General features: G+C 63.9%; 1 protein-coding gene across 6 annotated transcripts in view; it reads left to right on the plus strand.

Moving 5' to 3' along the window:
- BAHCC1 (BAH domain and coiled-coil containing 1) overlaps nt 1–25496 on the plus strand; it is a 61579-nt gene that overhangs the window by 18045 nt on the left and 18038 nt on the right. For 5 of the 6 annotated variants that reach the window (XR_012492299.1, XM_074320385.1, XM_074320389.1 and 2 more), the window contains exons 3-10: nt 7457–7636; nt 18518–18640; nt 21411–23171; nt 23428–23545; nt 23893–24101; nt 24310–24468; nt 24698–24867; nt 25021–25354. Coding sequence is in view for 5 of the 6 variants with exons in the window: in XM_074320385.1 (XP_074176486.1) it covers nt 7457–7636; nt 18518–18640; nt 21411–23171; nt 23428–23545; nt 23893–24101; nt 24310–24468; nt 24698–24867; nt 25021–25354 (3054 nt within the window). In the remaining variant the exon portion in view is untranslated. The remainder of the gene's footprint in view (nt 1–7456; nt 7637–18517; nt 18641–21410; nt 23172–23427; nt 23546–23892; nt 24102–24309; nt 24469–24697; nt 24868–25020; nt 25355–25496) is intronic. The other variant, XM_074320390.1, reaches the window with a different exon arrangement.

The raw sequence follows: 25496 nt of genomic DNA on the forward strand, positions 1-25496 counted from the left end.
GGGGAGACCACAGGATGGTGGTGAGCCTGTCCCCAGGCGGCCTCCACCCAGCACCTGCCTTCCCACCCAGTTTCTCCTGCTGTGCCGACCCTGGAGCCTCTGCTCAGTGCAGCCACCGATATCGGTGTCGTGGAGCTGGGCAGGAGGAGGAAGGGCACACCCACTGGACACCAGTGCAGTATCAGGCTGTGAAGGACACTACAGCTGGGGAAGGGCAGGCTCACTGCCCACGGGCACAGGGCCGCCTGTGAACCCAGTTCCTTTGGGGCCCCTCCTGTACTGGCGTGGCCACACCAGACCAAATCCCATGAGCAGACCTGCCCAGTGTTGCGGGGCCCTGTGTCCCTGTCCAGGATGCCCTCTTCCTCTCCCTGCCCACAGCTGAGACGGGCACGTCCAGGGTCAGCTCAAGGGTCTGGGTCCAGGGCAGAGGTGCAGGACAGCAGGGTAGGCACCTCCAAACCTGTCCAGGTGGGCTCCCCTCTGAGGGGACAAGCAGGGCTGGGCGTATGTGTGCTTATATGTGCCTGCATTCATGTGTGTCTGTGTTTGTGTGTGTGCATGCGTGCCCCGAGGTCCAGGCCGGCGTGCTTGCCGCCGGCTTACTTCCAGGTGGTAGGAAGGGAAGGAAGCTCCTTGCCTCTGGAGGATGCTCCTCCAGCTGGGAAGGTTTAGAGGGGTGAGGCTGACCATCCCTGCTCACCGCCCCTGGGCCCCCAGGAGTGTCCTGGAAGGGGAGGTGCTGGCTGCCGGCCAGGGACAGTGAGAGAGAAGGGAGGCAGGAGATGAGAAGGTGTGAGGAACAGGAGCAGGGTGGGAGAAGCCCTCTGCCCCCCCTCCCCACCCCCGCCTGCCACCCCGCCCCCTCTCCGCCTGGCCCAGGGCCCCTCTGAGTCACTCTCAGCCCTGAGTCTGAGGGCGGCCCCAGTGGGGAGTGTTGGCCTCCCCCACCCCCAGCCAAAGGGCTAAATTTACCCTTTTAATAAGAACCAGACTTACATCCGATTTTCCTTTTCTTTTATTAGTTCTGGGCTGTTGGTGGTTGGGCCCATCCCCTGTCATCATTGCCTCCCCGTTCAGGGGGCCGATGGCTCAGCAACCACAAAGTTTTCCTATTATGGCCTGAGAGAGACGCTGCCCTTGGGCCAACTGGAGCTTCTGGAAGGTTCTCCTGGGCCGGCTGACAGGGGCCAACTGTGTGATGCACTCTTGTTTCTGGGCTGCTCCCATCTCCCAGGGCTGGGCTGGCGGGGGCTCACCCATGGCTTCCCACGCAGTTCTGGTCCCCCCTTGCCTCCCCCTCTTCTCCTGTCCGTCCTCTCCCTGTGCTGGTCCTGCCACTTTCTTGTCCAGCCACCTTCACAGAGCTGTGAATGGCGGCCGGGGTCATTGGGTGGAGCCTCAGGGACTCACAGTGTGGTAACTGAGGGGTGGCTTGTACAGTGACACCCCGTGGGTGAGGGGACTGCCCTGGATCTGGACGGCTCCTGGGCCCTGAGAGCCTGCCCAGCAAGGCTGGCTGATCCAAGAGGGCTTTGTGCCAGTCTCAGGACTTCTCCAGCTTGAGAGGCCGGGCTGCTGTGGGGAGATGGGCCCAGCCACGCAGCCTGCCAACTGCCCCCCAGAATCCATGAGACTCCTGGAGCCACATCCAGGTCCAGAGGAATGAGGTCTGAGAGATGCAGTTTGGTGCAGACTGGAGGCCAGGGTCCCCTTCCACCGCAGGTAGAAGTGCCACTGCCCCAGGGTGCAGAGGAGGTGGGTGGGACCCAGGGCAGCAGTGGGCTTGCTGCCTGTCCCATGCCACCACGGGTCAGGCAGAACCCAGGCTGACAGCCTTTTCCAGGTTCTGGGCCAGTGAGGGACCATTGTGTTGGAGGCCTGACCCTGGGAAACAGCGTCTTTGAGGAGCTGCCGAGCCCGAGAGCACACTCAGAGCCAGGTGTGCTCGTCCCTGTCGACGTGAATGCTCAGCCTGCACCCAGACGTGTGCATCTGTGCCTGTGTGATGCCCAGAGCCAGTGGGTGCCCACACCGCCTCTCTGCCCAGAGGCACCGCATGTGCACACACACACCCCTTGTGCCTGGGCCACCTGTGGGCGAAGAACATCCCTGGGTGGTATCTGGGAATGCAGCCTGGAAACTCGTGCACACCCACAGTGGGTCTCGCGTGGCAGTGTGTCGTGGTCTCTGCGGCCCCTGCTGCAGCCGCTTTGGGTTTCCTGGTGGGGGTTGTCCCACAGCAGCCCCTCCCACCAGGACCTCATCTCCCCATCCCTGTCCCTTTGCCCCCATCCTTCTGGCCCATCTGTCTGGCCACCCACCTGCTTCCAAACAGGCTGGACCGAGGCCTTTCCACTTTCATCCACTCAGGACACCCAGCGTGGACCTTCCTCTTTGTCCCTAACTCCCCTGGAACGAGAAGAATGTGGGCCAGGTCCACATGGTGGGTGGTTGATCCTGCCTCCTCCTCCTCTCCCTTCAGCTCCCTCTGGGGCCTGGCTCTGCTCGGGAGAGTCACTTTGGAGGCCACCTGTCCCTACAGTGTCTCAGCCTCACCTAGTGTCGTGGGGGAGATCCAGGGATGGCCCTGGGGAACAGGTGTCCCCCATGCCCAGGCAGGCTCTGCAGGGGGCTGAGGGAGGCACGATGCTAGGGGAGCGGGAGCCTGTGCAGGTGTGAGCGGGAGGGTGGGAGCTGGTATAGGAGGAGGGTGCTGCCGCCAGACACAGAGCCCAGGGAGCCCTGTGCCAGCCGCCCGTCAGCTGGGCTTCCGGAAGCAGCAGGAGCGCTCAGAGCCTGGGAAGGGGCTGCTTCTCAGGAGTGGCCGCCAACCATCTCAGTGAGGCTTTTCTTTTTTTTACAACCCGTTTCCCAGTTTCCAGAAAAGGAGGATGCGTGTCAGTGGCTCATTGAAGTCACAACAAATGCTCGCTCCACTGCGGCTCTGTGATCCCACCACTCTCCCAGCAGTCAAGGCCCTTTGTGCTTCCATCCCTCCTCCTGCTCCCTCAGCCTTCAGGCTGGGGTTGCAGTGAGGACCCAGGCTTCCCGGTCCCCAGCCCAGGACGGCCTGCAGGGACGCGGGGCTGCAGGGAGAGTGGGGTGAACGGGCACAGTGGGCGCCTGCTCCTCCAGCTCTGGGTGCATGGCGTTGCTGCCAGTCAGACCTATGGGGGTCTCCGTGGCCACTGCCTGGAGGCCCTTCAAGGTGGCACCTGGGCTCTGGGCAGGAACACCCTCAGTTTCCCTCAGGGCTGCCCAACATCTGTGGACCATCATGGCCGAGGCAGGTGAGCCTGGTGACAGGTTGGCAAAAGAAGGCCACACAGCCCTTGGCTTTGCCCAGCTGCATAGGGCCACCTCTACCACCTACTTGGTGCTAGCTGCTCTGCACAGTGACCCTGTGAGCAAAGGCTGGACTCAGCAGTCACTTGAGATTCTTGGGGTATCGGCATTCCAGCCTGGCTCCATCCAACTGGGGCAACCAGGAGGGAAGTGGCCTCCACAGCCAGGGTCCAGGTTGTCGGGGCCTTGGGGTGTGGGTACAGACAGGCCTCCAGGGGTGGGGCTGTGCCTGAGAAGCTGGCTGCCAGGGGGGTGTCAACCAGCCCTCCTGGGCGAGCTGGCTTCCGGAGTGGTTTTCTCAGCCAGCCTGGGGCCCGGGCCAGGCCTCCAGCCCTCCATGTGCACTAGGCAGAGCTGAGGCAGGGCTGAGGCTGTGGCTGCAAACCCTGGCCGTCCAGCTGGGCAGTGGGGCAGCCAGCGGGGGGGCTGGTGCTAACTACAGAATGGCCCACCTCAGTGTCCCTGCTGACACCTCACATAGTCCTAAACATGAGCCATATCTCCATGATGAGAGCTGAGAGATAACCCGGGGGGGTGGCCACCTTGACCCTGCACACTGGAGTGGACTGGCCTTATTCAAACCCCAGCCCGGGCACTTGGGACCATGGGGCACAGAGTAATAGTGCCCTGTTGCTTTGTCAGCTGCTTGGCGGGCCCGCCACCTGGGATGGTAGTGACACGAATAGTGAAGTTTGTAAAGCCCCCCCTAGTGTAGACAGTGGCAGGATACGGGCTTCTGGCCCAGGGCCTAGCCTGAGAGCCCCTGTCCCTTCATGCTTCTTGGGGCTCCCACTGTCCCTTCCCAGGCTGGTAACTGCAGCACTCCGTGGGCAAACACCTTGCCAAGAGGAAAGAAGCCTGCAGCCTGGATCCCGGGCAGACTTGGCCATGCAGCCCTGGCCCTGGCTGGGGCCCAGGCTGCCTCTGCTCAGGCTCTGTCTGGGGCTGGCTACTTACTGGTCAGCAGGCGGGGACTAGGGAGGTGGCAGCCAGGTATGCCACGGCTCTGCTGGCTGGGCACAGTGCCATTTCCAGACTCCTCAGAGGTGGAGGTGACAACGGGAGCCAGGATGCTGTGTCCAGGGCTCAGGAGCCGGCTGGGATGGGGAGGCTCCAGGAGCCAGCAGTCTCCCCCTGACACCCACCACAGCAGTGCCCGCCTGGCAAGGCCTGTAGGATCCTTGCTGCTTCCAAACTTCTAGACCAGGACAGTGCAGGGGAGCTGGAACCCTTCTCAGCATGGGTCATAGAGCCCCACGTCAGGGCTGGCCTGCTGGTCAGGGAGCCCCTGGAAGGACCTGTGTCTTGGGCTGGGGTTCCAGGAGGGAGAGGCCACCTAGGCACCCAAGCGGGTCTCCACGGTGAACCTCCTTGTGTGTTACCTCTCGAACACTTTACAGCGAATGTGTCAAGACGTAATATTTACGTGACAAGGCTCTTCTGTTTCAGTGTGATAGGAAAGAGGAGTGGAAATCCCCCCGGGCGGCCTGCCCAGCCTGAGGTGGGACACTTGGGGCCCTGTATGCCACCCACATGGCTGGGAGAGGCCGAGTGGTGGTGGCAGGGGCCGCCCTGGAGAGCAACGGCAGGCCCTGCGGGGAGCCCAGGACTGAGGCCAGAGGCCGGGGAGGGCTGGGCTGGAACGCTGTCTCACCCCCACACTTCCCACACTCTGGGGCAGGAATCCCTTCCTAATGGACTCAGAGAAACCAGCTGTAAGGAAGCACCCCAGGAGGGTTCCCTGAGTTGGGAGACAGGCCGGCATGAGGGGGAGATAGGCCGGCATGGGGCAAGGTAGGCCCCAGGCTTGGGGTGTCTGGCCACAGCAGGAAGCACAGCTTGTCATTGGTGTGTCCCCTGCTTCTTGGAGCAGGGACCGGGTCTGGCTGAGCAGGATCCCCTCCTAGGATGGTGTCAGAATAGGGCGCCCATGAGTATCCCCACCTCAGGCCAGAACGAGTCTCCTGGGAGGGGGCTGATTCCCTAAGCCTCCTGCCCAGATCCCAGTTTAAGGGTCCAGTAGGGTCAGACACCCCACTGCGCCTCAGGCCTGTTCCCCACATGCCCCTGTGCCTGCCCCAGGTGGGTGGCTCTTGGAAGCCTGGGTGGAGGGTCTTCAGAGGCTGCCTGCTGCCCCTGCAGGGGCCCTGCGCATGCGTGACCCTCGGAGGGAGCTCCTCTGAGCCTCACTTCCCTGGGATCCGAGGACCAGCCAGCCCTGTGGGACTAGCCTGGGGCCTGGCCTGCTGCCCCACCGCCCTCGTGTGGGAGCACTCAAGGTGTGGGGTTCTCAGGCCAAGCTCCTGGAGAAATCCTTTATCCAGACCCGACTTTTGGACACGGTTGCTTCCCACTGTCCCTGGGAGTAGCAGGGTGGGAGGGACTTTCCTGGGAGGGTGCGGGGGTGGGAAGGCCTGAGGGACTTGGGGCGGGCCTGGGTGAGGCAGGAAGAAGCCTCACTCATCCCCCAGGCATGGCCCCCCTCCCAGGGTTGCTGGAGCCCAGCAGGGGCCGCCCTCCCTCTACTGCCCTGCTAGTCCACCAGCCCAGGAGGCCAGCACTTCCCTTCCCAGCCCAGCATCCCCTCCCATCGTGCCTGTGGTCTGGCCGTGGCCCATGGCAGTCCCAGCCCTGCGGTCCGGGAAGTCCCTGGCTCCTGGGCCCCTTCACCCGCTGCCCCTGGGTCCCCTCAGGGTCTCACTGTGGTCTGACATGAACCACAGAGGTCAGCTTGCATCCCGGCCCCGGCCAGTGCTCACAGACCCCTCCTCTTCTCCAAGGTGCCTAGGAGAGGAGCCTCCATTCACACATTCCACTCAGGAACAGAGGAGGGAAGCTGCCAGGGGCCCACAGGGGCAGTCCCTCCCGCTCCCCACTCTGGCCTCCCAGCCTCTCTGCTGAGTCACCCTGTGTCTGGGAAGCTCCAGGGCCAAGCCAGGCTGGATGAGGCATCACAAATTCACAAATTCCCCCTGCCTCCCAGGCTGGGAAACCGCTGCTCTGACTCACCTTGGTCCAGGCCTGCAGCCCCCCAAGCCTCCAGAACCCCTGCACACCCTGACAGGTCCCTACCCTCAGCCCCATGGGACAGTGAGCCTCCAGGTCCCGGCTCCCCATCCCTTGGGATGGTCCCAAGCCAGGCTCTCTGCTGGTGGAACGGAGGTGACACAGTGCTAGGATGCCCTGCCCAGGTGGGGCCGAGCAGTATGGCCCTGGACCGCCTGCCGGGTGCCAGGGTGCTCTCTGTGCTGGGTGTGTGTGTGTCCCTCCTGTGCAAGTCACTGGTCGTCATGGAAACCCAGGCAGTCTCACTCAGCCTGGCCTTGGCCACTGGCCTTGGGCAGGGAAGGGACACAGTGGTGGAGGGTGCAGGTGGGCGTGGAGAGCTGGGGCCCGGGCTGCTGGGGGAGCGGCGCGTGTCCTGGGAGATGAGTAGCCACCTGCCACTCCGTGCCTGGTCAGGGCCTGACCTTGAGCACCCCCAGGGTGTTTAAAAGCACATTCTCAGGCTCCTCCTGCCCTCTCCTGCCCTCTGCCTCAGTTTCTCCTCTTGTTCACCAAGGATGTGGCACCCTAGTTTGATGAGTCAGTTTAACTGGACCTGGGGAGAAGGTTGAAGACCTCACTGTGGGGAAAGGCCAGACCCCAGTGCCACCGGGGGTGGCTAGAGACTGCTGGGCTGGCAGGGCTGGGCCCTGCTGACCCTGGGTCTTTCTAGGAGCTGTGGGCAAAGCACCCAGGCAGGTCTGCCCACCATGCAGCCTGGGAGAGTCAGCCCTGCCTCCTAGGAGAACGGTGCATGGAGCAGTTTGTTTCCTACGGGCTCTGAACAGGACCTGGTACCTGGTTGGTAGGGGTGGGGTGGGGTGAGGGACATGGAAATGACAAAAGTGCCATTCTTGAGGGTTTTGCAGTGACAGGAGGTCACCAGGGTCTCCAGACCCCAAGCGTAGCCGTTGGGCCGTGTGGGCAGCTGCTCCCCCCTGGGCTTCCTGGATATTGGAAGACAATAGCCTGGGGAGCTTAGGGCCTGAGAGGCACCCGCTGAAGGGCTCCTTGGTGGGGATGCGGTGCCTGCCCACACTGACCCTCGCCCCTGTGTCCACAGCCAGCAGCCGCCTCATGGGGACCACTCCGGCCTCCCCTTTCATGGGCAGCTTCCTCTCCGGCAGCCTGGGCTCAGCAGCCCCTGCGCACCCCAGCGGACCCAGCCCGTCCCCCTCGGAGCAGGCCTACCGGGGCTCCCACTCCGCCACCTCCCAGATCTGGTTTTCACACTCCCATGAAGGTAAGTCAGGGTCTGGGCTCCTAGAAGCCCCTGAGGCCGGAGCGACTGCCCGTGGTGCCCAGGGCCAGTGGCAAGGCCAGTGGCTCCCCCGCTCTGGCCCACGAGACCCTGCCAAGCACTCTGGCGAGGGGCTGTGTCCCTGCCTTGGAAGCCCCCATGGGAGAGGTGGTAATTGGTTGGAAACGGGGTTGGGCCTCTTTAGGCAGTGGTCCTGGCCAGATGTGCACCACAGATGGGCAGAGAGGGGGAGATGGGAGTGGGTTGGGAGGGCTCTGGGGAGCCGAGGAAATGTGAAACACAGCTGGGCCGGCCAGGCTGGGCTGTGCCCACTGCCCCAGACTTGGGGAGGCCTGGGTTCCAGATGTGCCAGCTGGGAGGGAGGGGCGGAGAGGAGAGAGCTGTCAACATACTCAGGCCGCCACCCTAGGGGCCTGGCCTAGAACAGAGTCCTCGCAGGCCCCCAGCCTCCCCACAGCGCATAACCCTGCACACACAGTAGGTGCCTCATAAATGCATGTTGCTCTCAGGCCACCTGGTTGGCAGAAGGACTCCTGGAGGCCATTCGAGGACTCTGGGACTCCCTCAGTTTTCCCAGGGCAGGGCACCCCCCCAGTTCCCTGCTATCTGCTCAGTCCCTTGGTACTGTGACGTGGATGGCAGCCTTGGGCCCCAAAGTCACTTGTGGTTGCTGGTATCCACTCAGCTACCTTGTCCCTCGCAATGTAGGAAGGGTTAAGCCCAGCGGCTGGCACGTGGAGCGGTAATTGCAGTTGGCATCGGGCACAGAGGGCTCTCCGCTCCTGGCACTGGCACTGTTGTAACTCAATGACTGCTGAGCGGCGGGCGTGTGTTTGCAGAGCACGGACCCACACACCGCAGCCGCCGCCTGAGTTGCAGGCAAGGAGATTAGCGCCCAGCGCTGCTGGACAGCGAGAGAAACCTCTCTTTGTGCAACAAGAAAGGGGCTGTTTTCCAAACAGGACAGGTGACGACTGAGGGACAGTTGTTAAAATAATCTGGGCTTTAAGTGCCGTGCAGAGCACACATGTTGGGCCGACGATAAGGAATGGCTCTTCCCTGGTGAAGGGGAGGCCACTGGCCCTGAGGACCCTGGTGGGCAGCGCAGGCTCCCTGGCCCAGATTCACCTCCGCCACCCGCTTCCTGAGCCTGTCCTCTTAGCAACCTCCCCAGGGAAGAGCATGTGTGCATGGTCCAGGCCCTGGTGTGGGGCTTCCCTGGCCGGCCGTGGGTGGGCCCCACGCGCTCCTGGCACTGTTCACCCCCTGCCCCTTCCTGCCCCTTCCATCTTCTGTGTCTGCCATCACACGCCTGGCCCTGGCAGGAGCCCCTGGCTCCCAGGATGTCTGCAGGAGGGAGGAGTGTGGCTGAGCATGGGGGGAGCAGGCAGAGGCCTGCAGTGGCCATGTGGGACCACCTCAACCGAAATAACGGCTGCTGCCCCTCCCTGGCGCAGCCACAGGTGCGCAGGCACACCCAGGCTGACTGATTTGGTTTCCCCTCCTTGCAGCGTTGGGCCCTAGTTGGGGCCTGGGAGTGGCAGCAGCTCTGTCCCACCTTGGGGACCTCACCAGAAAGGAGGGCGGTTTGTGGGCAGCGCCACCTGCCCTGGGGCCCTGGAAGAAGGTGCCCCTATCCTGCCCCTCTGGGGGCTGCTAGGAGTGCAGGGTGGGCGGCAGCCTGCAGACGGCACCCCCAACGGCCTCCTGCCACTCACTTCCCCTGAGCCAACGGCTGCCTTGGTGGAGTAGCTTGCAGCCTTGGGGCACCCCACCGCCCTCAGCCGCAGCCCTAGAGAAGTCCCAGCCAGCTGGGTGGGAGGCCCGTATGGGGTTGGCACCGTGGCCTGTGCCCTCTCCTGCTCCCACCTGTCCTGCCTCTTGGAGAGGCAGCTCCTTGGAGGCAGAGGCAGGGCTTGGTGGTTCCACCTCTGAGGATGCCCAAGGGCTAGCCGTCCACCCAGCCCCGAAATGCCACTGGCGCCTCCGGGGTGGACATGCCCACAGTGTAGTGGGGGAGAACTCACGTGATGGCATGGTGGGCGTGGTGGGCAAGTGCAGGTGGACGCAGGACAAGGGGAGGCAGGATGTGGCTTCTGAGCTGCCCACCCAGGCTCCAGAGCAGGCAGCTGAAGAGGCGTGTGGGGGAGTACCCCCACCCTGCCAGGTCCCACCTGAGGGGAGCGAGTGTGTCTGTCCCAGGGACCATAACAACCACACACCTTCCAGCTGTGCCTCCGTTTACCCCCTGGCTGTGTCCCCTTCTCTGCCTTCAGTTCAGCTTCCCCGCCCCGGGATCCCCTTCCTGCAGGGGATCCCCTGCCCTCCACCCTGCCATGTGCCTGCTGCAGCCTCTCTCCCGGCAGGCAGGCCACGTGGTGCCGGCTGCCTCACTGTGGGCTCTGAGCGGAGAGGCCAGCGGGCGGGCGGGGCGATCGAGTGGCAGTGCTGGCTGGCTGCCCTGGCAGCATGCCTGGCTGCTAGTTTGACTGGGTGCCAGCTGGCTCCCCACATGCCGGGGCCTGTTTCTCTGCCGTGTGTATTGGGGGGAAGGGGAGCACGCGACATGGCCGGAGAGTGGGGGCCGACAGGCATGGTGGGCTGCCTGGGCGAGCTGCTCAGAGTCTGGCTCTCACCCTGGTCCATCCACTTCCTTCCACCAGCCCCAGGAAGGGCAGGAAAGCAGGTGCTCCACAGAGCATGGCCAGGGCTGGGCCTCTGACGGGTTCTCATGTTCAGGGCAAGGAGGCCAGGATGGGGGGGCCAGGTGTTGGGGAGGGGTCCGGCTGCCCCCACTCTAGGCACGCCCCCCCCCTCTGTTGGTGGACCCAGCCTGCCATGTGGGGACAGCTGCCAGAGTAGGGGCCAGCACTTCCTGCTTCCCTGGGGGAGCAGCTGGCGTGCAGGGGAACCTCCCTGAACATCTGGCCTGGGGCACAGCCCATGTCCAGCCCTCAGGCCTCCTGGCCTCCCAGGCTCACCAAGTGAGGGGTCCCGCCAGAGGCTGTACAGTCCCCTCTGGAGCTTAGGGTGGGGGTGGGTGGCGGAACTGGTGGGGGTAGGAGTGAGCCAGTGTCCAGCCAGACTGCCCCAGTGGGTCAGGTCCAACAGGGGCAGGGCCCAGCACAGCTGGTCCTATTGTCAGGGAGCTTGGCCCCCTCCCTCCCCACCCCACCCCCCAGCTGCCTGGCTGGGACCACCCACAGACTGATGAAAGGCCATTCTGTTCCTGGGGGCTCAGCTGGGGAGGGGTGGGGGATGGAGCTGCTGTGCTCCGCAGCCTGGCCTACTCATGGTCTCTTGTGCCACCTGGAGGGGGAGCCTTGGGCGGCATCGGGCACACGTGCCAGTGCTGGCCCTCAGCCTGGCCAGCCTGTCTGTGTGAACCACACCCACTCCAGAGGCCTCGCCATCAGGCTGGACCAGGCTGTAGTGGGGAGAGGGGCTGCACCAAAGAGCCACTGGCACCCCTGCTGTTCCTGGCTCTCCAGCTTCCCCAAATACCACCAGCTCCCCTCTGTCCCTTGAGACCTCAGGGCTGGCAGAGACTTCTAAGAGTGAGCAAGAGACAGGAGCACATCTGTGGCTGAGGTCACAGCCAGCGTCCACCACCTCAGTGTGGCCTCAGGTCCTCCTGGCTCCAGCAGCTGCATCTTTCAGAACTGTCCAGAAGGGCTCTCTCCAGCCCCCTCAACCCTCTCAGAGGCTGGTCCCTGCCCGGGACCCAGTCCCTTTCCCCCAGACCTTGTCGGCTCCTCCTTCTCCTGGCCTATTTCCTGGGTGGCTAGAATGGCCTCTGAGTTCCACAGCACCACTTACCATCACCCCCCCCCCGTGCCCTCCCCTCCAGCCCTTGCCCTGCCTACCTGTCCCCCACCCAGGGAGGGACATCAGGCTGCTCTGAGATGTGGGGACAGTGTAGGGACAGGCCCAAGTTCCCCGGATCCCAACATGGGGCTCAGGACTGCCCTGCCAGACAGGCCCCATGCAGCCACAGGGGGGCCTGCCTCCCGCCCTCCCCGCCTCCCCCTCAGGGTCCCAGCCTCCTGCTGCCCCTCCTTCACAGCCCAAGCCCCAGGTCACCCCATTTCCCTCCTGCGCCTGCACTTGTCTAGGGTAGTTGAGGGCTGGTGCCCGTGCTGATGACTGTGGGGGCCAGCGCCCAGCAGAGGGCGCTCGGCTAGTCCCACCTGCCCAGCCTGGTTCCTGCAGCCTCAGGTGGCCCTCAGGCAGGGACCCTAGGTCCAGTCTGTGGCTCCAGGTCAGGCCAGCTGGCACACCTGTGGCACTCAGGGTGACTTCATTTTATCCCATTCCTGGCCCTGAGGTTTACTTCTCCCAGCAACGTGGTTATGTGGACAGCTGTTCACCCATTTTACAGATGAGGAAACTGAGGCTCTGAAAGGTGTGTGATAGGGTTTGAATGTTGAATCTGACTGGGAGGCTGTCCTCTCTTCTCCCCTCCAACTGGCTGCCCCGGTGTGGGCACCCCTGCTCTCTGAGCCACGTTTTCCTCAGCCTTCCCTGTGTCAGGAGTGGGTGTCTCCCTTCCCCAGCTCCCACTGTTCCCAGGGCCCAAATGCCTACAGCATGGGTCCCTGCCCACACCCAGGCAGTCGTGGGCCTCAGGACTCTGCTGTACAAGGCCCTGGGCCCCTTGCAAGGGGCATCTTCACAGCCCAAGAGCTGCATTAGTCTCAAGTCCACGACACCTGGCTGGGAGGCTGGGAGAGCCACAGTACCTCTGAGCCTCAGTTTCCCCATCTGCAAAACTCATGTAGCTGAATGACTGTTCAGACCCAGCGTGATCCAGGCACTGCAGCAAGCACCAACTGGGGCCTCAAGCACTTGCCCGAGCCCCCTCTGTCCCCGCACGTCCCATGTGGCAGCTGTCCACTGCTGGGCCGGGGCCCTGGGTCTTCGCAGGGTTGACATTTGTAGTGGGGGCACATGTGTGGGCAGCCACTGGTCCGACTGGGCGGGAGAAGAAAAGGCCGGCTTTGCTGATATGTGCTACTCACTTGTGTGGGGCTGGCTCAGGTCATTTCTCGGCCCCAAGCCCTTGGGTACCCCCAGGCACGATGACTGGTGTGTGTCCAGTATGTCCTACTCAGCTGGCTTAGTGGCCAGGAGTTCTGGGCGGGGTGGGGCAATGGTGGCCCCTGGCAGTCAGAGCTTCTGTGTGCGGTGTTGGCAAAGGTTTTGGGGATCATACCAGCTTGCTCCCTGCTTCAGGCTGAGATTCCCAGCTTGAGGCCTGCAGCAGCCTGGCTCAGTGCTGCCCAGCCCTCAGGCCCCGATTCCCTCCCAGGGGCCTCTGCCAGGCTCTGCATTTCTGCTCTGCCGGCCAGGCCTCACTCCTCCCTGTGGAGCGTGTGCCAGGAGCCTGGGACTCCACGGATCGCCCGAATCCTGGGCAGGCTTCCCGCTGCTTTTGCTCCAGAGGCGCCGCGGGAGCCTGGCACCTTCCCCAGTCTCTCAGCCGCTCCTCTCGGCCTGGGAACAGACGGCCAGGCCCTGCACCTGGGGCGGCCAGGGTCAGTGTGTGTGTGGAGGGCCGGAACCAGGACCCCGCAGGCCGGTGTGGTGGGCCGACTTTGCCGGGATGGAGTGAGCCAGGAATCAGTGTGAGCCCACACTTAGACCCCAGCCCACAGCTGCGAAAGTCTGAGTTGTGGGCACGCCCTGAGGAGCTGAGCTTCCACAGCCCGCACCAGCCCAAGGAGGGGTCTCCCTCGGCTGCTCTCCATAAAGCCGTGTGCTCACCCCTGGGAAGCACAGCCTGGACACCCAGGGGCCCTGAGCGCTGAGTGTGAGGGGCCTGTGCTGGAAACAGGAGTGCTTGGCTGGGAGCAGGGAGGACATGGGGAGGGGGCTGTTGCAAGTTTACTCCCTTCAGACGCTTGAGCAGGATAGCAAGCGTCCTGCTATGCACTGCCGCTGCACCCTGGCACCCAGGGCAGACATGACTAGCTGCGTCATGGCTGCAGACTGTTTGAGCTGCGTGCGGATGCTCTGTAACCCAGCGTTCTGGGTGGTTGCTATCACTTAGTAAGCTCCTGCACTGCGATTGAAAGCCATCGACACCCTGAGTAGCAAGGGTGTCACCTGGGAGACAGCAGGCACCTGGTTTACCCAGGCTTGGGGTCTCCTAGGTGTCTCTGTGGCAGTCATCCTGGATGGAGGAGGCGGTGGCCTGCTGGGGCTCCACCCCGAGGGGCTTTCCCCACTGCTGAGTGCTGGAGAGTAGACCTGACCCAGAGGAGACGGGACCTCGGACTGGTCAGAGGGGCAGCTGGGGTGGTCCAACCTGGGTTCCTTGGAGCCCACCCAGTAAAAGTACAGATTCCTGGCCCCAACAGTTGGGGGGGGGGGGCTCAGCCAGGTGTGTTGTGGGAGCTGCCATGCTGGGGCTTGAGGCTCGACACTGGGGAGAACGCTGTAGCAGTTCCAGTTGCAGGATCTGTGTGGCCTCGCCCTCCAGGGAGGGGTCCACGCTGTTTGTCCCAGTGGCATGAGGGGCAGGGGGTGCCTGCTGCAAAAGGCCTTGCCCTAGTGGTGTGGGGGCAGCCGGCAGAGAGCAGGGCAGGACCCTGATGAGAGAGTAGAGCCACGTGCATCGGGCCCCAGAAGAGATTGCTGAGCCTGCAGTGTGTGGGCTGAGCTCTGTGGCCTGGGGTTGGGGGTCCTGGGTGACCCTGTGGTGGGAGGTCCCCTGCACCCCAGGGAACACTGGTCTTCTGGTTGGCTAGCCATGCACCCCTCTCTCCAGACCTAGCCAGGAACACCCGTGTCCAGCCTTCAGAGATACCCAAGAGCAGCCCCCAGCCTCCTCCAGTATGGTGGTCCCTGGAAGGGCAGGGGAGGGGAGGGTTGCTGCCTCCCCAGCCTTGTGAGAGAGGGTTTTGGGTCTGACTTGGGGCCAGGCTCTGGACATGGTGGGCTGCTATAGTGAACCCCAGGAGAGGGGAGGTGCCGTGCAGGGTGATGTGTGGGCTGTGACCTGCAGGAGAGGGGGGCAGATGTGGGCATGCTGGGGCCCCTCCTTCCTCTCCATCTGAGCAGCTTGCAGCAGGCCCTGGGTCCTGTCCGGCACCCCCCTTCTCTGGGGTCACAGGAGCTCCCCACCCACTCGTTTGTTTCCCCTGTGAAGTGTCCCTGCCTGCTTTCCCGTCCCCTCTGTCCTTCAGACCGTGTCCTCTGGACGGCCCCATCCCATGGTGGGTGGCCAGCTGACCCCTCTTCCTGCCTACTCGCCTGCTTCCCCCAGCACCCCTGACCTTCCTGGGCGTGGCCAGTAGAGGCCCCGGGATGCTGGGAGGGGCCATCGGTGTGGTCATCTTGCCTCTCAGGAGCCCAGGGACCTGCTGTGCACTGCCCCTGCCCAGACCCTGAGAGTTCCCGCTTCCTTACACGCCATCCGGTGTTCATGGCATTGACCCTTTGACCCCATGTCACTTCTGCCGTGGAACTGGGTTGAGCCTCCCAGAAACTTAGCAGTGGGGACAGGATGGGGGGCGTCCTCAGGGAGGCATCCACTCAGGCCCAGGGCCCTTCCCAGAGCTTGCCAGGGGACCTCCAGGGCTCAGGCGTGGGAGGGGCCTGGGGACAGCAGGTCTGGGGCCTGGCCCTCCACTAGGGTAGGAATTGGCACAGGTGCCACCTGTCAATTAGGGTGATCACAGTAGCCCCAACCTCAAGGGTGGGAGCATCTGGGAAGGGGTCCTGGACCATGCTGCAGGGTCAGAGCTCTGGCCCTGGGCCCCAGGGTGTCCAGCACCCCTCACTGCGGTGTCTCTGTAGCTGCCCTGCTACTGTGTCCTCTCCCCGTGCCCTGCACGCTCCCTGCTCCCTGACTACCTCTCAAGAATCACCCCCAAAACATTCTCCTCCAAAACAGCCCCTTCAAGGACCTGGCAGCCCTGGCTTCTGGCTTCTGGTCTCAGAACAGCTGCTCTGATTTATAAAAGTAATTTTTTATTTTCTTCTTCAATTCAGAGTGTTGGGGAAAAGAAAGGGGGCTTCTGTGTCTGGGCTGGGAGGACTTCTCCCCTTCCTCTCCCTTCTCCGCCTCCAGACCCCCAGACCCTCGTACTCCTCACCCAGCCAGCCCCCTGGCCCACACCACTTTCTGTTTCTTCTTCCATCTCCGTCTCCTACCCCTGCTTCCTCCCCGCAGCCCTAATTCCTGTTCTGGGGTCACAGAGGGTGGAGCCTCTGCAGTCCGGAGATGGAGAACAGGCCCCTGGTGGATTTCTACCCCCATCACCAGCTCAGGGTCAGAAGTGGAGGGCATGCAGGGGCCTTGCCCTCAGCAGTGGGGACCAGCGTCCTCAAGAAGACATTCACTCAGGCCCAGGGCTCCTCACACTTCCCCCAAAGGGCACTGGCAGGAAGGAACCCACCACTGGGCCAGCTGACCGCCTTCTCTTCTCCCCCCCAGAGGGCTGGTGGGCGGGAGGCGGGGACCTCCCGAGGGGTCACAGGGGGGTCTGCGCCTGGGAAACGAGTCTGGGAAGGAGGAATTTACAGACTTCTGTTTACCAAAACGAGGCCCGTAAAAGATTTAACAGCAGCCAATTAAAGGGGGACAGCTGCATGGTTTAACCACTCCCTCACACAACACACACAGGCCTCTGCCCCCCTGCCCTGGCCGCTCCCACCCCGGAGCTTTTGTCAAGACTTCCAGGAGCTGAGTGTAATCTAGGAAACATCTGCTCCAGATGTGTCCCCTCACACAAACCAGGCCAGTTGGCCAGGCTCTCCACATTCAGCCCTGGCAGGAGCGGGGCTGCCAGGGCCAGGCCGGGCCAGGGCAGCACTGGGCGCCTGCCCCAGTCCTCAGATGAGCCTGGGGATGGGAACCCTGAGCCCGAAACCTCTAGGGACCTCTCAGAGCCTTCACAATGCACGCGCCTCCTCCAGCTGGTGTGGGTAGCTTCCCTTGAGCTTGTTGGACCCGGGACACGCTCTGCATGGGGCATCTCTTGGGGGCGGCAGCATTCCACAGCGTCACCTCACACCTACTGGGCCTGAGGACATCAAGCTGCAGCGTTAGAGGCTGACTGGTGGCCGGCCACTGCCGAGGGGCCCACGGGGGTCAGGATGAAGGGCGTCCCATTTGGTTTGGGGAATCCTGAAGTGCCCCTGTTTGATACCTGACCATTTTTCACTCTGAGCTGGGTCCCGTCGTCCCACCCACGCCAGGCTGCTCCCCTCAGCCTCGGGCCACTGGCGACGCCTGGGCCCGCTGAGGCTGTGTGGGCCTGGAGCTCTGCACTGGTTCTGGGTCTGTCCCTCCTGGAAAGGTGTTTCTCAGAGCATGTGCCAGGGAGGACTTGGCCACAAGTTGTCACAAGGGGTTCCACTGAAACAACAAAGGGGAACTCCTGTCATAAAAGGAGTTTGGGAAACAGTTAATGAATAAGGTGAACAGAGCGCTCCGCTTTGCGACTTGTCTGTGACTTTGTTGTGACTCCCCGAGGGGCGCTGGGGCCCCTGTTCCCCAGGCATGGGGCTCACAGCTCCCTTTGATCAAGGCGCTCAAACACTCCCCCAAGAGCAGCCTGCCCTCCCTCCTGGGGACACTCGCCCTGGGACCTAGCCTGCCTTTTCCTTGTCCCTATGGAAACCCTGGATTCCTGCTCCCTCGTCACAGCAAAGGTGGCCCAGGGTTGCATGGGAAGCCGTTCCCCATAGTCCGTAGCTCTCGGGACCATCGTGAGATCCCCAAGAGAAACTCCTCTGGGACCCGATTTCCATGGTGAAATGTTTAGAGCATTAGCTCAGAGCATGAGTTTGGGAGTGAAACGGGGTCCTGCTGACCCCAGCCCTGTGGGCGCCTCGGCCACCCCAGCTCTGGCCTTCTGCCCTGGCGGGGAAGGACCAGCAGTGAGGAGCCGCATTCCAGGTGGCTGGTGGCTCCGGGCATCCAGCAGATAGGCCACCCCTCCTCCGAGTCCGGCTGGGTGCCAGTGCCTGGATGGGCCTCCCAGGCTGATGATTAGTTCTCTGTCCTCATCCCTTCCGGGGGTAGGGTGTGTGTCCCAGGTGGCGCGAGCCCCCCAAGGTCCAAGGCCAGTGGGTGTCGCGGGCAGCAGGATGTGGCTGGCGTTCCTGGGCTGGGCAGCCGGTCTAGATCCGCCCGGGAGAGAGAGGGGCCTGCTGGCGTGACTCGGAGGCGCCCGGGAGAGCCTGGGGCTGGGGACCAACGCAGGGAACTGTTCTGGGGGCGATGCTGCCACTGCTGGGGACCAGCTCCCTTTTCCGACCTCAGAGCACAGAGGAGGCCCAGCTGGTGGAAAGCCCAGTGCCTGCGGCCTCCAGCACAGTGGAAGCCTGCCACCGCCGGCCTGCGCCAGCCCCAGGTGTGGGCTGCCCGACCCCAGGGCCGCCTGCCTGGGGCCTGTTGCATGGTGCAGACTGAGGCGGTATCTGGCCCCAGGCTCCTCTGGCTGGGAGCTCAGTTGTGCTGCGAGGGCCTCCATCCACTGTGTGTGTCCACTGTGTGTGTCCACCGTGTCTCTGTCCTCAAGACACCTCTCCAGAGCCCCTTTCGTTGCCCTGCCTGGAGCTCCCACACAGCTAAGTGCTGCTGGGAGAGAAATGGAGGCGCCCTGTGCCATCCTCCTCTCGCTCCCAGCCCGTTGGCAATTCAATTTGTGCTGCACGGAGGGATGGTATTAGACAAGTCAGAGTTAATATGATGTATTGATGGGTTGATTTCCCACAGGCGAGACGCTCACAGGCTCCATAGGGCGTCGCTCCTGGGCTGCCCACTGGCTTCTCGCCTCCCTGGGGTCAGGGCAGGTGTGGGCCTGGACCCTGGAGGCACCTCTGCAGCCTGTCTCCTTGCTTCTCTAGCTCCAGGGTACCCCAGATTTTCGGGGAGTCTGGCATCCACCTTCCTACCCATGAGCCACTTGGATCACCATGGAAACAGCAACGTTCTCTATGGGCAACACCGTTTCTATGGAGCCCAGAAAGGCAAGTGCTGGCGTGGGGCCTGGAGGGGCAGGATGGAGCGGGGCGGGGGGTTTCTGGGGCACCAGGTAAAGGTGGCCAGCCTGGTGAACCCTCCCCTGTGGGTCTGGGCCATGGTGGGTAGGGGCTGGAGGAGGGTGGGCCTGCTTCTCAGGCCCCTGGAGGATTTAAACTCCAAGTCTCAGGGCCATGGCCAGCAGCAGGTTCTGTGGGGTCAGGCAAGCTCTCTGAGACACGGCCACGTCTGCAGTTCTCGGGGCTCAGGTGGAAGCCTCTCAAATAGCCATAGTCCAAGGGGTTGGCGCTCAGCTCCCTTGGCACCTGGCCTTGCCCTGCACCCACCCCCGGCAGCTCAGGGGTCCCAGGGGCAGCTCTGGGAGGATGCCATCGGGTGAGGATAGGGGAGGCCCCAGAAGCCTGCACTTCCTGCCTCACTGGGGTGGCACAGGCCAGGCCCCCACCTCACACCAGGGCCTGAGGTCAGACAGGCTGCAAGGGTATGTGTGTATCTGTGTGTGTTGGAGCCACGATGTGCTCTAGCAGACAGAGGAGGGGTTCTCACCCGTGGTCAGGAGGGGACTTCCAGGAGCTGTCCCTGGAGAGGAGACACTGTCGTCAGGGCTTTGCTGATGAGAAGTCAGGGCTGGTGGGGCCGAGGGGAGGGCACGTGCACGTGCACATGCACACATTCACCTGGGGGCACGGATGCCGTCAAGGAGCCTGCGGGAGACGTGGCTGCCCAGAGATGGGACAGGTGTGGGGAGTGGCTAGAGGCCTCGGTGCCCTGTCTTGGGGATTTTTTCTGGGTGGGGTGACGTGTCATCTGCGTTACAGAAAGCTGTCCCTGGAGTGGTGCCCAGGAAGCTGGGCAGGCAGACCGTGGGGCCAGCTCCCATGTGTTAGATGAACTGCCAAGTGACATGGACTTGCACCAGGACATGGGGTCTCGGGAGCTGGAAGGGGCCTGCGGGTCAGGGAGTCCTAGGTCACCCCCATTCATGACCCCGTCTGTGGGAGGGGGAGCACCTGTGGAGGAGCAGATCAGAGGGGAGGGGTGAGTTCAACTTCCATGCAGAGGGACCAGGCGCCTTCCCAGAGGTGCTCTGGCACCTGAGAGCCTGGCAGGGCAGTGGAAGGCCTTGGCCTTGGCCCAGCCCAGGGCTGGCCAGCTGGGATGGGTGCAGATGGGGCCAGGAAAACTCCTATCACACCCAGGGGATGGACAGATGCTGGACGCTCCCAGGAAACCAAGGCTCCTCCGGGTGTGAGACTGGCAAGCTGGGTCCCCCAAACTCTTGTGTCAGCCCCAGCTTGTGTGGCTATTTTGACAGCATTTGTCAGGGACAAGCAGGTGGTCCCAGCCCCAGACACCAGGCCCGGTGAACCGGAGCCGAGGAGCCCCTCTGGGCCGTGGGCCTGGCAGCCTCTTGCTTCAGGTGGCCCTGTCCAGGAACACTTTGGTTTTTGGAAGTCAAGCTAATTAGGTTTTGCCCCCTTGTTTTAATTAGCAGGAAATTGACACGGAATTTACATGACTGAGAACAATTTTATAAGCTCCAAATGTTTCTTTGGTTCCCCCCTTGTCTGCCCTCTCTCAGCTGCAGACCATCCACTCTGCCTGTCCACTACCCCAGATGAGTACAGAGGGGGGCGGCCCCCCCCAAGGTCCCAGTTTGGTGAGCAGTGGGTGTCCCCAGGGCTGGCCATGTAGAGTGCATGGCCTGGGCAGGAAGGGTTTGTCCCAGGCCGAGGGCCCAGGCTGGACAGCAGGCTATGGTTGAGCACGGGGAGCCAGGGGTACACCTGCCACCCACAAGGCTGGGTGGGCCCAGACTTGCAGGGACATTGGAAGCCGATTGTGAGCCAGGAGTGGGGACAGCCAGCCAGGACCATTTTCCTTTCTCCCTTCTTTAAACAATCACCTGCGCTCCCTAGCCTGAGCTATCCACGGTTACAGAGCAGAGGGGCTGGAGACCTCGCAGCGTATTTAGGACTAAGTGAGCCGGGTCCCTCAGACACGCGTCTCCCCTGGGCCTCACTTCATCCTGGGGGTCTTGGCACTTACAGGGGCTAGAAAGAGCCAGGCTCTTGGCTGTCCACAGGGCACCGTCCCTCCTGCAGTGGGCTGTCAGACGACGCGCCATTTGGCTGGGCACCCTGCACAGCGCACCGTGTAGTTGCCACAGCATGCCACATGCACTGCTGTGCACTTGGCCATCAACTGTGAGCCAGAAGCCTCCTTAGCTGTTAGGGTTCTCCTGGCTGTAAAGACAGGACCAGTTTATACCCCCGAGCATTGCAGGGGTGGGGGGCGATGCTCATTGCCCCAGACCTCACCCAAGGGCTCCGGGCAGCGCACACTGCTGCCTGCTCCTGCCCTCCCTCTGCTATTCCCCATGGGCACTGGGCCAGGCAGGAGGGATGGACCACTTGCAGTGCCCATCTCCTGGGGGGCTGAACGAAGGTCACAACCTTCTGGGGGGACGGGGGAGTGTTTAATGGGGACAGAGCTTCACTTTGGGAGGAAGGAGAAATCCCGGAGATGGTGGTGATGATGGTTGCCCGATGGTGTGAGTGTGGTTACTACCCCTGAACTGCCCACTTACATGTGGCTAAAGTGGTCAGTTCTATGTCATGTGTATTTTACAATTTTAAGCCTTCTTCAGACAATAACCAGCTGGTGGTGGGGAGGCACCTGGAGTCTTGTCTGGGGGAGTAGGGGCTCTCCAGCCCCCACGGGCTTCCCACTGACCTTGGTTCTCTCTGTGAGCAGATAACTTCTACCTGCGCAACCTGCCCCCCCAGCCCACGCTCCTGCCCACCAACCACAACTTCCCCAGTGTGGCCCGGGCCGCCCCTGGCCACCCCATCGGCTCCTGCAGCCGTGACCGGGGCGAGGCCAGCACCCTGCAGAAGGGTCCCAAGGAGTTCGACCGCTTCCTCATGGGCAAAGAGCTGGGCAAGGAGAGGGCCAGCAAGGTGGCAGAGGGCAAGGAGCGGCTGGCGGCGGCGGAGGAAGACGGCGGCAAAGACCGGCGCAAGCTGGTTCTCCCCCTGCCGCCCGACGGTCCCTGCAAGGAGGGCACGGCGCCCAGGGGTCCCTGCGAGGGCCGCCCCAAGCACCTCACCTCCTGCCTCCTCAACACCAAGGTGCTCAACGGCGAGATGGGCAAGGCCACGCTGGCCAGCTGTGCGGGGGGCGTGCTGGTGCGGCCCGGCGTGGGTGTGGCGGCCTCCGGACGCTGCACCAAGGAGGCGGCGGGGCCTGCAGAGCCTGGGCAGGCCTTCAGCGAGTGCCTGGAGCGGCGGCAGATGCTCCATCACGCCGTGTCCTACACGGTGCCCTCCGGCCTGCCCGCGGGGCCGCCCCCGCCCCTCAGCACGGCTGCCGGCTCCTTCCCCTGCCTGCAGCTCCATGCCGGCCCCGATGGGCTCTGCCCGCTGCAGGACAAAGTCCCCCGGGACCTGAAGGCCAGCGGGCCCACCTTCGTGCCTTCCGTGGGACACCTGGCAGACAGCAGCCGCTCCTTCCAGGCGGCTGAGGCCTGCGCCGTGGCAGGTGAGGGCAAAGAGCGGCACCTGGATGGGGCCTTGGCTCCTGATCACGCGGCGCCCTACGGGGTCTCCTATGCCCACTTGAAGGCTGAGGGCAAGGGTGAGCGGCGGCCTGGGGGCTTCGAGGCGGCCCTCACCCCACGACTAAAGGGCCTGGAGTATCTCCGCAGCGCAGGCCCTGAGGCTCCCTTCCCGGGGATGCCCACAGGTGGGCTGGACAAAAGCAACTACTTTGAGTTGCCCACCCCCTCCCAGGACTGTGTCCGGCCAAGTCACCCAGACCCTCTGGGCGGGAAGGTCACCCAGGCCTGCTGCACTTTAGACAAGAGCGCCAGCAAGGAGGCCCCCACAGGTCCCCACGGGGCCCAGAAGGTGGCCCGGATCCGGCACCAGCAGCACGTGGTGGCCTCTGAGGTGGAGCCGGGGGTCAGCGGGGCTGAGGCCAAGCGCAAGGCCATGGAGCTTGCATCTCTGGGCTATGGTGGGCCCCAGCTGCCCCCGTGGAGTGTGCAGTCGGGCCAGGGCTCCACCGTGGCCATAGGCGAGGAGCGCAAGGGCGGCGCCTACCTGGACCGCTTTGGCGGCGGCCTGCAGCAGGCCGCCCTCCTCCCCCAGGACCTGCCCACCCCTCCCGATGAGGTCTCGGCCATGAAGAACCTGCTCAAGTACAGTAACCAGGCGCTGGTTGTCGGCCAGAAGGCACCCTTCGTGGGCCTGGGTGGCCCCAAGGCCAGCTGTGCCCAGCAGGATGTGAAGTTCCCAGTCTCCAAGGGCCCAGGCCAGGCTCCCGGGGAGGTAGAGAGGCCCGACTGTGCCCGAAGTCGGGAACACGACATGCCGCACAGCGATGGAGAGGTTCGGCAGCCACCTGTGGGCATTGCGGTGGCCTTGGCCCGGCAGAAGGACACGGTGAGCCGGCCAGAGACGGCCTACGGTGCCAACACGGGGCGGCAGGGCCGCGCAGCCCCTGCCTTCAAAGGTATGGCCCTGTTCCTGGGAGGGAGGCCTGCGGCTTCTTGCTGCCCTGCCCATGTTCCCCTCCCCAGGCTCCATGACCCCTCCCCACATGTGCTGTCCTGAGCGGCCCCACCCTGCCCTAGGCAGACCTGGAGGCCTATGGGGCAGGAGACTGCCTCTGGTTCCTGGTCAGCCCCCCAGCTTGAAGTGGGGTCACTGTTCCCTTTAGCCACTGGCTCCCCGACTGCCCCAACTCTCATCCCTTCTGCCATTTCCAGCCCATGCAGCTGGTGGTGGGCCCCGTGCCACCCACGCACTGAACCTGGAGGCCGAAGAGGAAAGGGCCCGCCTGTGTGACGACCGCCTGGGGCTGGCCAGCCGAGAGCTGCTGCTGCAGTAAGAACCGGGCTGTGGCCTCGGGGCGGGGTCCAGGCCGTTCCTCAGGGCTTGCTCACTTGGGGCGTAGGATAAAGTGGCTGGGGTGTCAGGTTTGGTGGCCCGTCGGGGGCAGGTACCCACCCCAGGCCTTCCTGGGGTTTCTGTCTGTGTTGCCGGGAGCTCTGCTAACATTCTGTCCACTGATGGGGCCTCTGACCCTGAGACCAGCCTGAGCCTGAGCTCCCCTCCAGACCCACCCTGCTCCCTCTGAGGTTCCCGGCTACAGGGTAGGGGGTAGAAGTGGGAGAGTGGTTAGCACTGCTGAGCCACACACAACTGCCCCCCCCACACCCCGTGATATGCAGGGACAGCAAGGACCTCATGGAATTCACCAGGATGCACCCGTCAGGTGGCTGCCCCGGAGACCTAGCCCCTCACCTCGTGATCACCGGCGGCTCCTCTCTGCAGAGCAGCCAGCTGGGCGGCGACCCAGCCCCCCACCCTCACCCTGCCCACGCCCCCTGGCTGCCCCGCACCCGCAGCCCCTCCTTGTGGATGGGGGGACACTCCTATGGTCAGTGCTGCAAGGGCAGCTGGGTGGAGGGGCAGGGGTAGGGCCTGTGTCCCGGCTTGGTGTGGGGAGGGGGCGGGGGCGGGGCGCTGGCCCTGGGCTGCTGCGTTCAGCAGGGTTTGGGAAGCCTGAGGGCAAGGAGGAGCCTGGCCAGCCTGCAGTGCCCACTGCCTGCCCTGTGCTGCCTGACCGCCGTGCCCTGTGTCCCCAGGCATCGGGCACCCCGCCCTGCACCAGAACCTGCCTCCCGGCTTCCCCACCTCAGTGCCCGGCTCCATGCCATCGGTCTTCCCGCTGTCCCAGGACGCCCCTGCACAGCTGGTCATCCTGCCCTCAGAGCCCACGCCCCACACCGCCTCCCACGCACTTGGTGAGGGCACCTAGGCCAGGGTGCATGCATGTGGGGTATGAAAAGTGGGTCTGAGGAAGGGGACGGCCCACGTAGGCTGGGGGTGGCGAGGGAGGCACCTGGCAGGGGCTGTGCAGGCAGCTGGGAGGTGCATGAGCCCCAGACAAGGGGTGGAAAGGGCCCGCGGGGTGGCTGGGGACACAGCCAGCACCCTCCCCTGCTGGGGCTGATGGCTGCTCTGGCCTCACAGCTGATGTCATGGACCAGGCCTCGCTGTGGCCCCCCATGTACGGGGGCCGGGGCCCCACCTCCCACATGCAGCACCCTGGCCAGCTCCCCGTCTACTCGCGGTCGCAGTTCCTGCCGCAGCAGGAGCTCTACACCCTCCAGCAGCCACAGCAGCGCGCCGCCCAGTTCCAGGTACCACCCCCGCCACACCTCGGCTCACTCCCTCCGTCTGCTCCATCTTGGCCTGGCCCAGGAGTCCCCACTGTACACGCCCCCCGACCCCCAACCCCAATGCCCTGAGCGGGGTCCGGGAGCCAGGCTGAATGCCCGCCCCCCTCCCAACAGCGGAAGCTAGAGGACCAGCCCCTGGAACTGGAGGAGCCCGCCCAGGAGAAGGCCCTGAAGTCCACCCACAAGCCACTTGCCTTAACCCCCATGGCCAAGGGCGCTCCCTCACCCGCCACCGCAGGCCCCGCCAAGATGTCACCCTGCTGCCACTCTCCCACCCCGAAGCCCCCTGCCAGCTGCCCCACACCACCGCCTCCACATCCTGGCGCCTCGTGCACTTTATCCATCTGCCCCACTGGCAGCCCCAGGCCTGGTTCCCAGCTGCCCAGCGCCGAGGACAAGAGTGGGGAGGGCCGGCGGGCCAGAGCCAACCTCAGCACGTTGGACCCAGGTGAGAGTGGCCAGCGCTCTGCTCCACCCAGGCCCCCTGGTCGGGCCTGGGGCAATGCTGTCCGTCCCCTGCTCTTCTCTTTGTCTTCCTTCCTCTCCACGATCCTCCTGGTGACCTGTGCAAGGAGCACTTGGGGTCCCCA

Source organism: Rhinolophus sinicus, linkage group LG15 (genome assembly GCF_036562045.2).
Source record: "Rhinolophus sinicus isolate RSC01 linkage group LG15, ASM3656204v1, whole genome shotgun sequence".
Taxonomy (NCBI): domain Eukaryota; kingdom Metazoa; phylum Chordata; class Mammalia; order Chiroptera; family Rhinolophidae; genus Rhinolophus; species Rhinolophus sinicus.